Genomic DNA, 14,024 nt, shown 5'->3' on the forward strand with positions numbered 1-14,024 from the left:
ATGCCATCCTCACATGGTTTTCCATCCTCAGGCCAGAATCATATTTTCCTTCTTTTTGCCTTAATGATTAATAACCTATTATCTTATATGAATACACTCAAGAGCACATGTTAGTCATTAACCACAATCATAATCTCTTAAGTAATTTTGTTATCATTAAAATCATTTGAGAGATTTTGTCTCAACACACCGTGCCACATTAGCTTGAAACAATCCATTTATTTTGTATTGTACTCAAACGATGAACTCAACATAGATTCGTTAAATAAGACCCACTAAGTGTAATAAATTTATTATTATTATTAAATTAATAAATAAATAAAGATAACGGTTATAATTTTATTATTATTAAAATATGAAAAGTATCATTCATTCTTCAGAGCAGACATCTCGACACAAGTGAACTCACTAAAAAGGCTACCATTGGAGATGCTCTCAGTGTATCTTTTTTTTTTTACACCAAAATACCCCAATTCCAAGGAATATTAACTAAGGAGTCTGATGACACATAATGCAAGCGAAATTCCTTTTCAACTAATTGGAAGTCGGTGGCCACGCGGTGACCTTGCAATAGAATTTAATTTTTTTTTCTCATTTTAATAATTATTACTAATTATTTAGTAAATTAAAATAATTAAGTTAATAAATAATACTTTAATAAATAATAATAATAATAATAAGAAATAATAATAATAATAATAATTATTATTATTATTATTAAAAATAATTATAATTAAAAATAGTAAATTATATTATAAATTTCAAAAAAAATACATTAAAAAAAGGAAGAAAAAAAATATATTCATAACATAAAATAAAATACATTCAATTAATGAATCTCATACGTTGACCTCATAAAATACATTAAATTAACAAAATTCATACCTTGAATATGTCTCACACATGTACATTGCGTTGTCACAAAATCATACGAAACTCGATTTTAACGTATAAGCGTAATGCAAGTTGTGAGAGTGAATCCTTCAATCAAAGTGGATGTAATCTATTAGACTCATTCAATGTAAAAGTTTCGTTAATTTAATGTATTTTATTTTATGTTATTAATATAATTTTTTATCTTTTTTAATGTATTTTATTTAAAATTTATAATATAACTGACTATTTTTAATTATAATTATTTTTAATTTTAATTATTTTTAATTTTAATTATTTTTAATTATTATTATTATTATTATTATTATTATTATTTATTAATGTATAATTTAAACCCAAAAAAAAAAAAAAATCTCAATATGAGGTCGCCTCTTGTCCAGTCCCCTTCACCTGGTGGTGCCAGTTACTTCCTACTAACTCTAAAAAAAATAGGGCAAGTAATCCTCACGTCATAAAAAAAAAATCCTCACGTTGTGGCGGCCAACCAATGAAGAAATCCAAGCAAACTCATATGAACCCTAATTGGGCTCAACTCCAACAAGTATCCATTCTATTCTTCTTCATTCCTTTTCATCTCTACACACACATTCTCATTTTTCTATACTAATTTATTGCTGTTTAACCTTGTGCAGAAGCTGAATCTTAATAGCTCAAAAGCTTCAAGGACCCTCAATGATTTTGAAGAAGACATGCCTAAATCAATATTGGGTATTAAAAAAATTTGATTTTTCGTTTTGGGTGGTACTTGTTTTAGTGTATATATGAGCTATTTATATTTAGTTTAGAAAATTATGCAGCTTTTAATGTTTTGGAGTTTGAGATTTTTTTATTTATTTACTTGTTTTGAACAGGGAAACGTAAAGAGAGGATAGATGATGATGATGATGATTGCGAGATTAACCCTCTTCATCCTGTAAATGATGATGCAAGGTGACTATAGTGATGTTTATGTGTTATTGTGTAATTTGAGAGGTGGGATTGTCTTATATATTTTTTTTTATTGTTTATTTGATGCGGGGAAATTGATTTCTTTTGCATTTTGATTTTGACATTAAGATGGTTGGTGTTAATTCCTACTTTTTGATTGCTTGGTAATAGTCTAGTATATGTTTAGCTTCGATATTTTATGTAGCGAAATTGTTTCTAGAGGTGTAAAATTGATTTTGACATGTTTGGACATATCCTCTATAGAGTTGATTTAGCCTCCGGATTTGATTATAATTTGAAGCTAGAATTTGGAGCTTTTGCTTTTGCAATTGATTTTTAGCCTCATATTTATTATTCAACTCACTTTGACATGATTGTATCCAAACATAAATCAGTTTATATTCAACTCACTTTTAGCTGGAATCAATTTTACAAAATAATTTTTGTCTCTGTAGAACCAAACATACACTTAATATCTGTCACAATTTGCTTCTATTTTTTTTTTAATCCCTTGGAAAGATGGCATGTGATTGTGAACTAAAATCTGTAAATTTAAGGTGCATCTTGACAAGGAAGAGTTGTTTTAATTCTTTCTGTCTTAGAGTTAATTGTACTTTAACTTATTAACTATTTGACAGTCTGACAGATGCTGTGGCCATGGATTGTGAAATGGTTGGGGTTGGTAATGGAAACAAAAGTGCTCTTGGAAGAGTAACACTGGTAATAATTTGTTCCTCTTCATGTTACTAATATCTGTGCACTTTTTTTTATGCAATTATCTATGCTCATTTAGATTTTTTTTTTCTTTCTAAGTTACTAGGTATATACAATGTTGATGATAATTTTGAATATTTTGAATTGCCCTTATATATTTACTTGCTTATAGTTTTGTATATACTTGAATTAGGTATATACAATGTTGATGATAATTTTGAATAGCCCTTACTTATATATTTACTTGCTTATAGTTTTGTATATACTTGAATTATGTATCACTTAACCATAGCGTGTGACTCATATGGTGATTTGAGATCCATATGGGAGGAGGACTTTACTTTTGGTGTGGGATTTCTAATACCTCTTGTAATACCTCGTGGCCAGGGCTTCTGCTCCATTAGCCTCACGTGACACCATAAAAACAGCGTATTGCTAAACAATAGCGATTCGTTTGCTATGCGATAGGCCTTAGCTGCTATTTAACAACATATAATGATCTTGTTTCTAAATTGTAGAATTCTTATTTAACATTTAATTAGTGAAACCAAAATACTAAATAACTTACTATTAATTTCTGAATTTCTTTAACATCAACATGGTTAAGTATTGCAATAATCATCAGTATTATCATTTCATCTCCCATTGCCTTGTTAAGTCGTTTATTTTTAACATTAGTTCAGTTGATGGCAGGTTAACAAGTGGGGTAATGTTATTTACGACGAGTTTGTACGGCCAATGGAGCGAGTTGTTGACTTCCGGACCAGAATTAGTGGCATAAGACCTCGAGATCTGAGAAAAGGTACACATAATACACCTTTGTCTCCATTCTACAATTTTAAATCATAGTTGAAAGCATTGAACATAAAATTTCAACAGATATGAGGTAGTCCAACATCTAATATGCAAGTTGAGAAGTATATATTTCAAGCAAATTATTTTGAATTTTTTCAATCAGTTTACCTGATCATAGGTTCCTTCCTCAGAAAACAAGGAATTCCCAGCTTCCTCTACCTCTCCTCTCCTTGCCATTATGCTCGATCTAAAACATAATGTCAATATGTGATTATTGTAGATTAATATGATTTTCTGTTTGGAAGTAGTCGGCACTGATGTTAGCGATTAAGGTTCTGAGATTCAGCTATTAGCATGTCTCGGTTGTTAAAAGCAGCTGTAATAGCTTAATCTTACTGTGATGATTATAATTTTTCCAGATCGTTTACATGATTGACATTATGATTCATACACTGATAAGTAAATATTATCTTTCAATATGATGATACAATTTGCAGCAAAGGATTTTTGTACTGCTCAGAAGAAGGTGGCAGAGTTGATCAAAGGAAGGATCCTTGTAGGTCATGCCTTGTCCAATGATCTTAAGGTCCATTTTTTTGAGTGGTTATTGTCTTTCTTTTTAAAGATTTACATGTATATTTCTCTTATCAGTATCTAATCTGTGAACACTCTACTTTTACAGGCATTGTTATTAAGTCATCCCAAAAAGGATATACGAGATACCTCCGAGTACCAACCATTTCTAAAGTACTATTCAAGCGTTTTGCTTCATGCTTTTTAATGTCGAATGTTCATGTAATATGTTCTGATAAACATGTTGGGTTTTACTAGGTCAAGTAGTAGAGTAGCATTGCGGCATCTCGCTGCGGAACATCTTGGTGCGAAGATTCAATCAGGAGAGCACTGCCCGGTTAGTCTATCTAGCTTTTTGCTCCTCCCGCTCCTACCCTCTTTTATTGATCACTTGACAAGTATAATATAACCATCTGTATGTTTGATAAATGGAAATTGTGTTTCGAGGATAAAAGTTTCACTAGCTTAATGAAATTGAGCCAGTCGTGTCAATTGCAGAAAATAGCAGGTTGTTCAAATTCTGCTACACAAGAGTAATAGTGTCTGTTATAGTCTCTATTTGACAACATTTTGTACTAATTAGCATATCGTGGAACAACAGCTACTTGTTCAAATTCCACTACGCTAAAGGGTTACTATTGCCGTTATTTAACAAGTGCCTGTTATAGTCTCTATTTGCCACTTCGGTTTTTTATTTTCCTTAATCCTCTAGAACCTGCATGATATTTATGCATAAGCTTGTGAAACACAACTGAATCTGTAAATCTAACAAATCCAAGTTGTTTCAGATAGACGATGCCCGTGCTGCTATGTTGCTTTACCAAAGAAACAGAAAAGAATGGGAGAAGAGCTTAAAAGACAACTTTCGGACCAAACCGAATAAAAAGAAACGGAAGAAGAAAACAGATACAAAAGAATGAAGACATACTTCAAAAGCAAACCATGCTGGAATTGTATCATAGCATTGGCTGCCTTTTATTCAAAAACATTTTTGTTAGGGACCCTATCCTTCAATGGTTATTGTATTGCTTAAATTGAATGAGAACTAAAAAGTTAGAAGGGAAAAAACAGTTTTTCAGAATTACTTTAAGATCAGTATTTGCATGGTCTCACTTTTGTTCTGTTTTGCACACATTTCTCTAAGATAAATTAGCAGGGAATAGCTCCTTTAAAGTAAGCACGTAATGACAGGTTCGCATATAAATAGATTGGGTTTGACTCAAAATAAGTGATAAGTTATAGTTATTAATTTTAAAATTAACAGCTGATATTGTGATTATATGCATGTTTTATAATAAATTATTAAATTAGTTACATTTTAATTTAAGTTAATGTTTTGTTTAGAGGCGGTCATAATTCTAATTTTCTTCATAAAGTTACACATTTTTTGAGGAATCAAATATAGATATTTGCACATGAAATTGTGCTTTTACGATTCAATTTTATGTCTACATTTTGAGGTTTGTATTAGTGAATTCCGAATTTTCCTATTTTCTAAAAATCTAAAAATATTTAAACACACCCAGAGTTGTAGTTTACTACTAACATTACCATTTCTAAAAAACAAGTGATAAATTCATAAAATATATATAATTATAATTTAGAATTGAGATGGAATTAGTGAGTCATTTTCTGAAAAGTATCTATCTATCCACAATTCTAGTTTCATTCGATTCGATTTGATATTCTTTTCCCTTCTCTTAACCGTTTTTTGATTCTAGTATATAGAGTGAATTGAGAAAGAAGGAAGAAGAAAAAAGAAAAAAGAGCGCCATTAATAGAAAAGTCGTTTAAAAACGTAACGAAACGAATCCACCGTAACAAACTAAACAAGTTCTGCGGACTTAACACAGACACGTTCCCATTTCTCTCTCACACATGCACACTCCTCAAACCCACCTAACAAGATGCGAATTCCGATCAATCACCGATTCATCAAAAACCTCACACTCAACAAATCACGCCATGTCTCCACATGCAGAGCCGTTCTCCTCCCCTCTTTCGGTGGACCCCACAAACTCGAGCTCCACCACAACGTCGAAGTCCCTCCTCTCAAACCCCACGAAGTCCTCGTCCGCTCACGCGCCGTTTCCATCAATCCTTTAGACACCCGAGTCAGTTTCTTTCATTCTTGTACAATGAGCTATGCCAATTCTTTTTCTTAATTTTGCTGTCAAAATTTTTCATTCTTGTTTTTTTTCTTTTGAAGATGCGTGCTGGTTATGGGCGCTCACTTTTTGGGCGGTGTCTGCCGATAATTTTGGGCCGTGACGTCAGTGGCGAGGTGGCGGCGGTTGGTGCTGCCGTGAATTCGGTGAGTGTTGGCCAACAGGTTTTTGGGGCTTTGCATCCAACTGCTATTAGAGGGACTTATACTGATTATGCAATTCTTTCTCAAGATGAGGTTACTTCAAAACCAGATTCACTTTCTCATGTGGTATGTGTTTTCTTGAAAATGTTCTAATTTTATGTTATGCTTCGTTATGTAATTATTCAATGTAATTATTACTGATTATAGAAAAAGAAAAGTTTCAACTATCATGCAATGAGTAATAATATAAAATGTTTTTTATTAACTATTGACTTCTAAGACTTTTTTTAGAAGATAAAAATTAGTTGAGAAGTTAGCTAAGACTTATTTTAGATTAAATTCTATCTTGTAGAAGTTTCTTGAGTAAGATTCTTTTAATATTTCTTTTTTCATAAATGCTTCTTGAGAAGTTTATCAAGACTAGGTTTGATTCAAATTGAGTTTAAGTTATAGAGTTCAATGTTTAGAAACCTCTTTATCAATTTTTATGATCTCGAAAGTTTCTAAATTTTATTTGTATCTTTTTTTAAACAATAAAAATAATTTGTTAGCGGACTGCTAGGTTGTAACTGAATATGTTTTAGTTAGTTTGGGTTCTGATGCTAACTCTCACAGAGCAATTATAACACAAATAGTTTGCCGTCTGACCAACAACACTATAAGTACTTGTATGCGTACCTGAGAACTAAGCATGATGATAACATTCAATCTGATTTGCTGGATCTCTCGGTTTCTTTATCTTTCTTTCTGTTACACGTTCTCGTATTTTCTTGCCTTCAATATGTTAAGGGATGCGTTAGGAAGGTTGTGATTTCATGCATTGTCATTGACAAAGACTAGGCCTGCTAAATTTGATGGTTGGAGTCCTCTTATTTCAGTTTTGGTCCCCAAGAGCATTTCCAAATGTCGCCCTTAACCTAATTTTGAATTCGTTATGCTAGAATGAAGGGGTACTCTCTGGAAGTTAAAGTGTGGCTTCAACTGCATATTGTCCAATCTTGTGCTTATTTATTGTTCACCCATTTGACTCAAGTGAAAGATATAACAACAATCTTTGTCTAGTTATGTTCAATTCATCGGTTTTGCCATCACTGTCATAATTACTTGTAAAATATTAGTAGTGCTTTCTAATTGAACAATTGACCATGGATTTTTCCCCATTTATTTACTTTGCACCATTGAAGGCATGCTTTTTGTTAATTTTTCATCTTGTAGGAAGCAAGTGCAATTCCTTTTGCTGCAATGACAGCTTGGCGTGCTCTAAAATGTACTGCTAGTATAAGTGAGGGGTATGTTTATAGTGCTGAGATTATGATTTCCATTCGTGGAAATTAATTTTTTTCTCTCTTACATATCATCATTTTCTATACATTTAAGAGTTCTCATTTTTTGTGTTTTATCACCATAATGTTCAGCTTCGATAAAAACACTCTTGTTTCACTCACTTATAACTTGTAGCTTACCTCAAACAGGGAAAGGATATTAGTAGTGGGAGGTGGGGGAGCCGTAGGGTTTTCTGCTATTCAACTTGCAGTAGCAGAGGGTTGCCCTGTCACAACTACTTGTGGAACTCAAAGCGTTGAACGAATGTTAGCAGCCGGCGCTGAGCAAGCTGTTGATTATATTACTGAGGTGGTGTTGAATCTTCTTTTGTATCATATTTCCAAACATTAGTTAATATATTACGATAGTGTCACACAATGTTATTCTACTTTTTTTTATTGTTTTGAAATAAAAGTTTCATGAAATGGAAAATGAAAATATTTAGCCTACTATTTGTAAAAAATTGGACCAAATAAATGAATCGGGAATGGACGTGCTCATGAATAAAGGGACAATCTTTGTTGATGCGCTTGATCTTTCTTGACATGTTAGGCTGCTTGCAGCTGAATGGCTGATTTACTATCGGAAAACACAAGAGTTGACTACATTGGTATTTTAAAAACACGCAACTGATAAAAACACTTGAACTAACTTACCCGACTCAAACCAATCTAACCAACTAGAAACTGAAATTTTAGATATATGATCATAATACTAAAATAATTTGATCATAATACCAATCTGACGTGTTTTCTTCATGCTACTGCATCTTGCATTAGACTTGATTTATGACTTAATAAGTTCATTCTTGAATGGCAGGATGTTGAATTGGTTATAAAGGGGAAGTTCGATGCTGTTTTGGACACAATTGGTTTACCAGAGACAGAACGCGTGGGCATTAGGTTTCTGAAAAAAGGTGGACATTACATGACACTTCAGGTAGAACATTAAAGTTTATCGCTTTTTTCATATTCATCTTAGTTGTTTGGTCCACTTGGTTCATTGCCAGAATGATTGTTAGATGTTTTTCTCTGTAACCGACATCTGTGCTTTAATCTTCCTTCTTTTTATCTAACCTTGAAGGGTGAAGCAGCATCATTGGCTGATAGGTTTGGGCTGACTCTCGGGCTTCCCGCAGCTACAGCTTTTTTATTGAAAAAACAGATTCAATACCGATTAGCTTACGGAATAGGTAGAAATTATCAACCTGTTGCGTTTTTTTTTGCTTTGACGCCTTAAAATATATCACTTATTTGCTATGTGATTTCTCTATTCTCTTTGACAGTCTTTTTGCTGAGCATAATTTATATTTATTCACTATGATACCAAAGAAGCAGTAAATGTGCTAATGCGCTATGTTATGTGAATTTCTTGTTTGTCTTTTTAAAAATATGAAGATGAAATCCTCTGTGTCCTTGTGATACAGAATACTCATGGATATTCATGAGGTCTGACATAGAAGGTTTAATTGAGATTCGAAAGCTATGCGAAGCCGGGAAGTTGAAGATACCCGTGGAGAAAACCTTTCCGATAACAAAGGTAAAAGAAGCTCATGAGGCAAAAGACGAGAGAATCATTCAAGGTAAAGTGGTGCTGGAACTTGATTGAAGAAGGCCTCAAATTCATAAGAGAGATGCTTAATAATCTTGAGTGGATTGTTCCACAATTAGTTGAGAAATAGACACGTTTTTTTAAGGGTTTTTCATATATGATATAAAATGGAACTATTTTTTGTTGTAAATTTTGATTCATAATATACCCAATCACAAAATATCTGTAAATTTGTTGAGAATTTAGTGTGACGCATGAGCTATATGCAACTGTTCTGTTTGTAGTCATGTCCATTTATGAAAGGTGCTGGTATGATTTTATGCCTACATAATAAATCTCATGTGTCAATTTGCAGCGTAATCTTGTTCTCTTTACTTGTAACATTGAAATAGAACACTGTTCAATTATTATGGTTGGAGATTTTATTATCCGATATATAGTGCTAGAGAGTGAGAGGCAAACATCATTTGTCATTAAAAAAGTTAAAATGACCAGATTTCATGAACATTGTCAGGAGGCATTTGTCTGTTTGCTTTTCTATAATTTGAACAATTAGAAATAAGTTGTTTCCTTCTTTCACGATCACGTATGACTTTCATGATTGCCACATGTTAACAAAGTCCTTCTTTTGACACAAATGGTTGAACGTTCTATTTGTACTAGGGTACTAGCTAGCTATCACTTGAGTTTGTCGATGCTTCTTTTTATTTTATCTTACTTAGGATGATCCATTGACGTAAATGTTACAAAAATTGTGGTGTCTAAGACTTTGTTTGTGAGTTTAGAGAGAAAGTGAGGAGATTACTTAAAAAAAGGAACATAAAGTTTTGGGAGGAGAGTATTTTGAGGGGTATGTTTTTATTCATAATACAAATTTTCTTTTGAGAAATTCAAAAATTGTGTTAGAGAGAGATTTATAAATATATTGATCAAAAGTGTTCTGTTATCTTTCTCTACAAAATTATTCTTTTAAAAAATGTAAAATGATCTATTTTCATATTTTCTCTTCCCTCTATAGTCCTCCATTCCCTTCCCCTCCCCTCAAAACTTCTAAGCAAAGCCTAAATAAATTTGTAAGATTGTATTATAAAAAATAATTTAAGTAAGTGCTTATTGAATAAATGTTTATAATTTTTTTAATCAAAATGGAAAGAGAAACATGCCAAAAAAAAAAATAAATAAATAAATTGAGGTATTGTCTATAAGTTTGATGGTCCTGCCAATCAATTTATTGCTTTATTCTCTTATCTCAAAGTATGATGAAACACAACATACCCCAATTGATCAACAAGTTTGCGAATGTGATAAATAAATGAAGGTACATGATGATGGTGCTACAATGTTCCTTCTGCATTCATAGACATAACAAATTGAGAATCATATTTAAAATTATTTCACGATAAACCATCATTCTAAACTATATTTATAAAAAAAATTATTTTAAAAGAATTATTCAACAATATAAATTATAAGTTGTTTTCATAAATAAAAAAATTGTTTAACATAAGTGGTAACTTGGGAGAATTATTCAATTTGACGGTATTAAGATGAAGCCTCCTCGTTTGTCTCTTAGAAGTCTCCTCCTTTGAATATTTATAAGTTAAATGTGGCTATGGCTTGGAATGTTGGTTTTCGATGGAATGTTGTTCTATGATTGATACCTAAAAGAAACTCTTGCGTTGATTGACTTGGGACACATATGGTGTTTTTTCTCTTCAAAGTATTACCATCCTTGGTTACGCAATGTGAGTTTAAAACATAAATTCTATGAAACACTTAATGCAAATAATTTTAAACACACTCTTAGCTCACTTGAATGCTATTGTTCAACAATATATAGGGTATGGGGGGCCCAATCCAACATGGGCTGTATAGAGACTTGTATTGGACGAGACCTAACGGTGGTCACTACCAAACCAGCTGGGTGGGAAGAATGGACAACTTTATTTTTATTTTTATTTTTCTTTTTGGGTGAAATGGACAACTTTATTATCTTGTTGTACATAGTACTTTGTAACATCAAATTAAGGGTGCCACACTTTTATTTTCCCTCTTGTGTATAGTATTCCAATTAACAACTAAATAGTTACCACCTTTTTGAAAGTATAGTTACCTTTCAAAAGCATCATAACCCACTTTTTTGTGTTGTTGGCTTTACCTCCAAAACCCAAAAGACATACTATTAGTATTTAGTATATTTACACAATCTTCTTTTCATAGACATTGTTTCCATAATAATGCACTTTTAGTAGTAGCAGTTTTGTCAAGTAGTGGTGTTAATGCATGGTCAAAACCCTTCTTTTGAAGTAACCTTGACCCACTTATTATTTTGGTTATCATTCAACTTTGGAGTTAGGATCTTAGGATAGGATGTGTTGTTGTGGTGTGTCTTGCTTCTCTCTCTCTCTCTCTCTCTCTTTTATTGAGTGGGTTTTTTTTTTATGAAGCTGGACCACACCTTATTAGTATTAAATGCATTATCTTTGTGCATGTGACTTGAAATTAGATGGTTATAGGGTTGTTTAACAATATATCTGTGACTGTGTGGCCACCATCATTTAACTAACGGTCTTGTTAATGATTGTTTTATATTGTTAGCACTTAAAGAATTGCTAATGTTTTGTCAATAAAATAATAATAATCGCTAAAATGTACAGTTTTCTGTTAAAGTATAAATGTTGAACATATTTTGTATATTTAGTGAAAATATATATTTTGTATATTTTTTATTTCTTAACCAGTAGATCAAATTGTAAATAAATTTAACTAATTAAAATTACTCGAGATAATTTGACATAGAAGACGTAGTGTACGTGGCAAAATTACATAGATCATTTTTTGAATTAAATATCGTCTCTATTTAAAAAAAAATGATAATTTGTGTTCTATAGACATATTTTAAAACATTAAATATTAATTTTTTCAACAAAATATTTCTATTTTAAGATTTCTTAACAAGACATGTTAAAATACATGTTAACAAGACCTTTTCTAAAAATAGGACGAACTAATTATTGAATTAATCAAATATTTTATTCATCAAAACAAGAGTTATAATTGGAAGTTCTTTTCCTTTCCTTTGCAAAGACAACTTTTTACTTTGCCACGCGCCACTTTCGCACATATTTTTATTGATATGCATAGTGAAACACACAAAAGGATCGATACGTCTCTTTTAAAATCTTCTATAGCTTTGTTACCTAAAAAAAAGAGTTCTTATAGCTGCTCTTTTTTTTTATGCACGTGGATGCACACTTCTCGTATGTTCTCATATGTTGTTCATGGCACATTATTGGTTTTAGGGAGCCAAACTAGTCGGACCAATTGATGTTATGAATTTGATTATTTAATTTAGTTTGTTTTATTTAATTCGTTGAAAAAACAGTAATTATAGGATGAGATGATTTGTTTTGAGTTGCATTTAGATAACTACTTTGAATTTTTTTTAATTTACTTTATCATTTAATGATGACAAGTAAGAATAATTGTTAAATATTTCAAAATTAAAAGAATTAAATGAATAATTGATAATAGTAAGTTTTTCTTTTGACGGAAACAATTTCGTTCAAACGTGAATTAGATTGATTGCGACAACAAAAGTACTATAAAGAGAAAATTCTCAAATCCACACATAATCAACAAAACATCTATTTTTGGACGAGTTGTTAGCAGAACGAACGAGCCAGAGCCTGTAATATTTAGTTCATATTCGAATTCAGTATATTCACTTTCTGTAAATTTATTAAATTTAACAAGATTATTTGGAAGCATGAATTTGCAAAGCTTTTAAGTGCGGTCACGTGCACCGCATCTTTCTTATTGTTTTTTATTTTCTTTTAACCTCGTCCTTGTCCTATTAATTGTCTCAGTCTCTTTCTACTACTTCCCATGTGGCACCTTTTCAAAACCACTCTGCTTTGCAATCTTTTTTCCTTAAAATGCAAATTTTACTTCTATTTCTATAAAATTGCGGGTTTTTTATTATAATATCTTTTTTTTTTTTTAATACCAATCTACCCCACTTTGAAATGAATATACCAATCTGTCCTACTTTTTTGCCTCAGATGTAAGTCGCATCCTGGGGCTGCGACCTCTTGAAAGAAAAAAATTTTAACTGCAATACATGGTCGCATCCTGGGGATGCGACCTCCCACTTTATAATATCTTTTTTTTTTTTTAATACCAATCTACCCCACTTTGAAATGAATATACCAATCTGTCCTACTTTTTTGCCTCAGATGTAAGTCGCATCCTGGGGCTGCGACCTCTTGAAAGAAAAAAATTTTAACTGCAATACATGGTCGCATCCTGGGGATGCTACCTCCCACTTGAGATTTTTTTTTTTTGTTGAATTTTTGGTAGATAAAATAATATATTTATTATATTTAATAATAATAATGGGTATATTAATAATTAGTATAAAAATAATAATAATAATAATAATAATAATAAAAAGAAAATTCTATTAATAAAATAAAAATACTTTTATTATTTAATAAAATAAAAATACTTTTATTTTAATATTATATATTCTTTTATTGTTGAATTTTGTTATTTATTATTAGATATATTATATTTATTATTATTAAATATTTTAAAAATAATTATAACATTAAAAAATACAAATTATTGTTATAAATAATTAAAATAATTAATTTAATATTATTATATAACTTTTAATAATTATTATAATAAAAAAACAATAATAATAATAAAAAGAAAATTCTATTAATACAATAAAATAAAATAATTAATAATAAGAAAATTATATTAATACAATAAAATAAAATTACATTAAATTAAAAGAAAAAAAATACATCAATTTTGAGTAGATGTGCCAGCAGCGTTTGGACAATGTTTCTTAGTATGACCAGATACCCGACATAATCCGCACTTTCTTGGGACTCTATCCGTAGTGTCCATTTCTGTTCTAATG

General features: G+C 30.9%; 2 protein-coding genes across 2 annotated transcripts; both read left to right on the top strand.

The window, feature by feature from the left end:
• The first annotated feature begins 1,275 nt into the window (after positions 1-1,275).
• LOC101507644 (uncharacterized) lies at positions 1,276-5,001 on the top strand. The gene is made up of 9 exons (XM_004489006.4): positions 1,276-1,435; positions 1,527-1,602; positions 1,746-1,824; positions 2,460-2,541; positions 3,229-3,337; positions 3,828-3,916; positions 4,013-4,077; positions 4,162-4,240; positions 4,692-5,001. Exons 1-9 carry the CDS (start codon positions 1,382-1,384, stop codon positions 4,821-4,823), a joined length of 765 nt encoding a protein of 254 aa, XP_004489063.1. The 5' UTR covers positions 1,276-1,381; the 3' UTR covers positions 4,824-5,001.
• Positions 5,002-5,579: 578 nt separating this feature from the next.
• On the top strand, positions 5,580-9,448 carry LOC101507967 (uncharacterized). The gene is made up of 7 exons (XM_004489007.4): positions 5,580-6,017; positions 6,113-6,340; positions 7,430-7,503; positions 7,687-7,846; positions 8,357-8,476; positions 8,621-8,729; positions 8,964-9,448. Exons 1-7 carry the CDS (start codon positions 5,811-5,813, stop codon positions 9,143-9,145), a joined length of 1,080 nt encoding a protein of 359 aa, XP_004489064.1. The 5' UTR covers positions 5,580-5,810; the 3' UTR covers positions 9,146-9,448.
• The last annotated feature ends 4,576 nt before the right edge of the window (positions 9,449-14,024 follow it).

This window comes from Cicer arietinum, chromosome 1, assembly GCF_000331145.2.
Source record: "Cicer arietinum cultivar CDC Frontier isolate Library 1 chromosome 1, Cicar.CDCFrontier_v2.0, whole genome shotgun sequence".
NCBI classification, from domain to species: domain Eukaryota; kingdom Viridiplantae; phylum Streptophyta; class Magnoliopsida; order Fabales; family Fabaceae; genus Cicer; species Cicer arietinum.

What these genes read in the sequence shown, in the direction of transcription:
- LOC101507644 (XM_004489006.4), top strand. Translation starts at nt 1,382, where the DNA reads ATGAAGAAATCCAAGCAAACTCATATGAACCCTAATTGGGCTCAACTC. An exon ending in ACCTCGAGATCTGAGAAAAG is followed by an intron (nt 3,338 to 3,827) that starts GTACACATAATA and finishes TACAATTTGCAG; the next exon opens with CAAAGGATTTTTGTACTGCT. An exon ending in AATCAGGAGAGCACTGCCCG is followed by an intron (nt 4,241 to 4,691) that starts GTTAGTCTATCT and finishes AAGTTGTTTCAG; the next exon opens with ATAGACGATGCCCGTGCTGC.
- LOC101507967 (XM_004489007.4), top strand. Translation starts at nt 5,811, where the DNA reads ATGCGAATTCCGATCAATCACCGATTCATCAAAAACCTCACACTCAAC. An exon ending in TCAATCCTTTAGACACCCGA is followed by an intron (nt 6,018 to 6,112) that starts GTCAGTTTCTTT and finishes TTTCTTTTGAAG; the next exon opens with ATGCGTGCTGGTTATGGGCG. An exon ending in CTGTTGATTATATTACTGAG is followed by an intron (nt 7,847 to 8,356) that starts GTGGTGTTGAAT and finishes CTTGAATGGCAG; the next exon opens with GATGTTGAATTGGTTATAAA.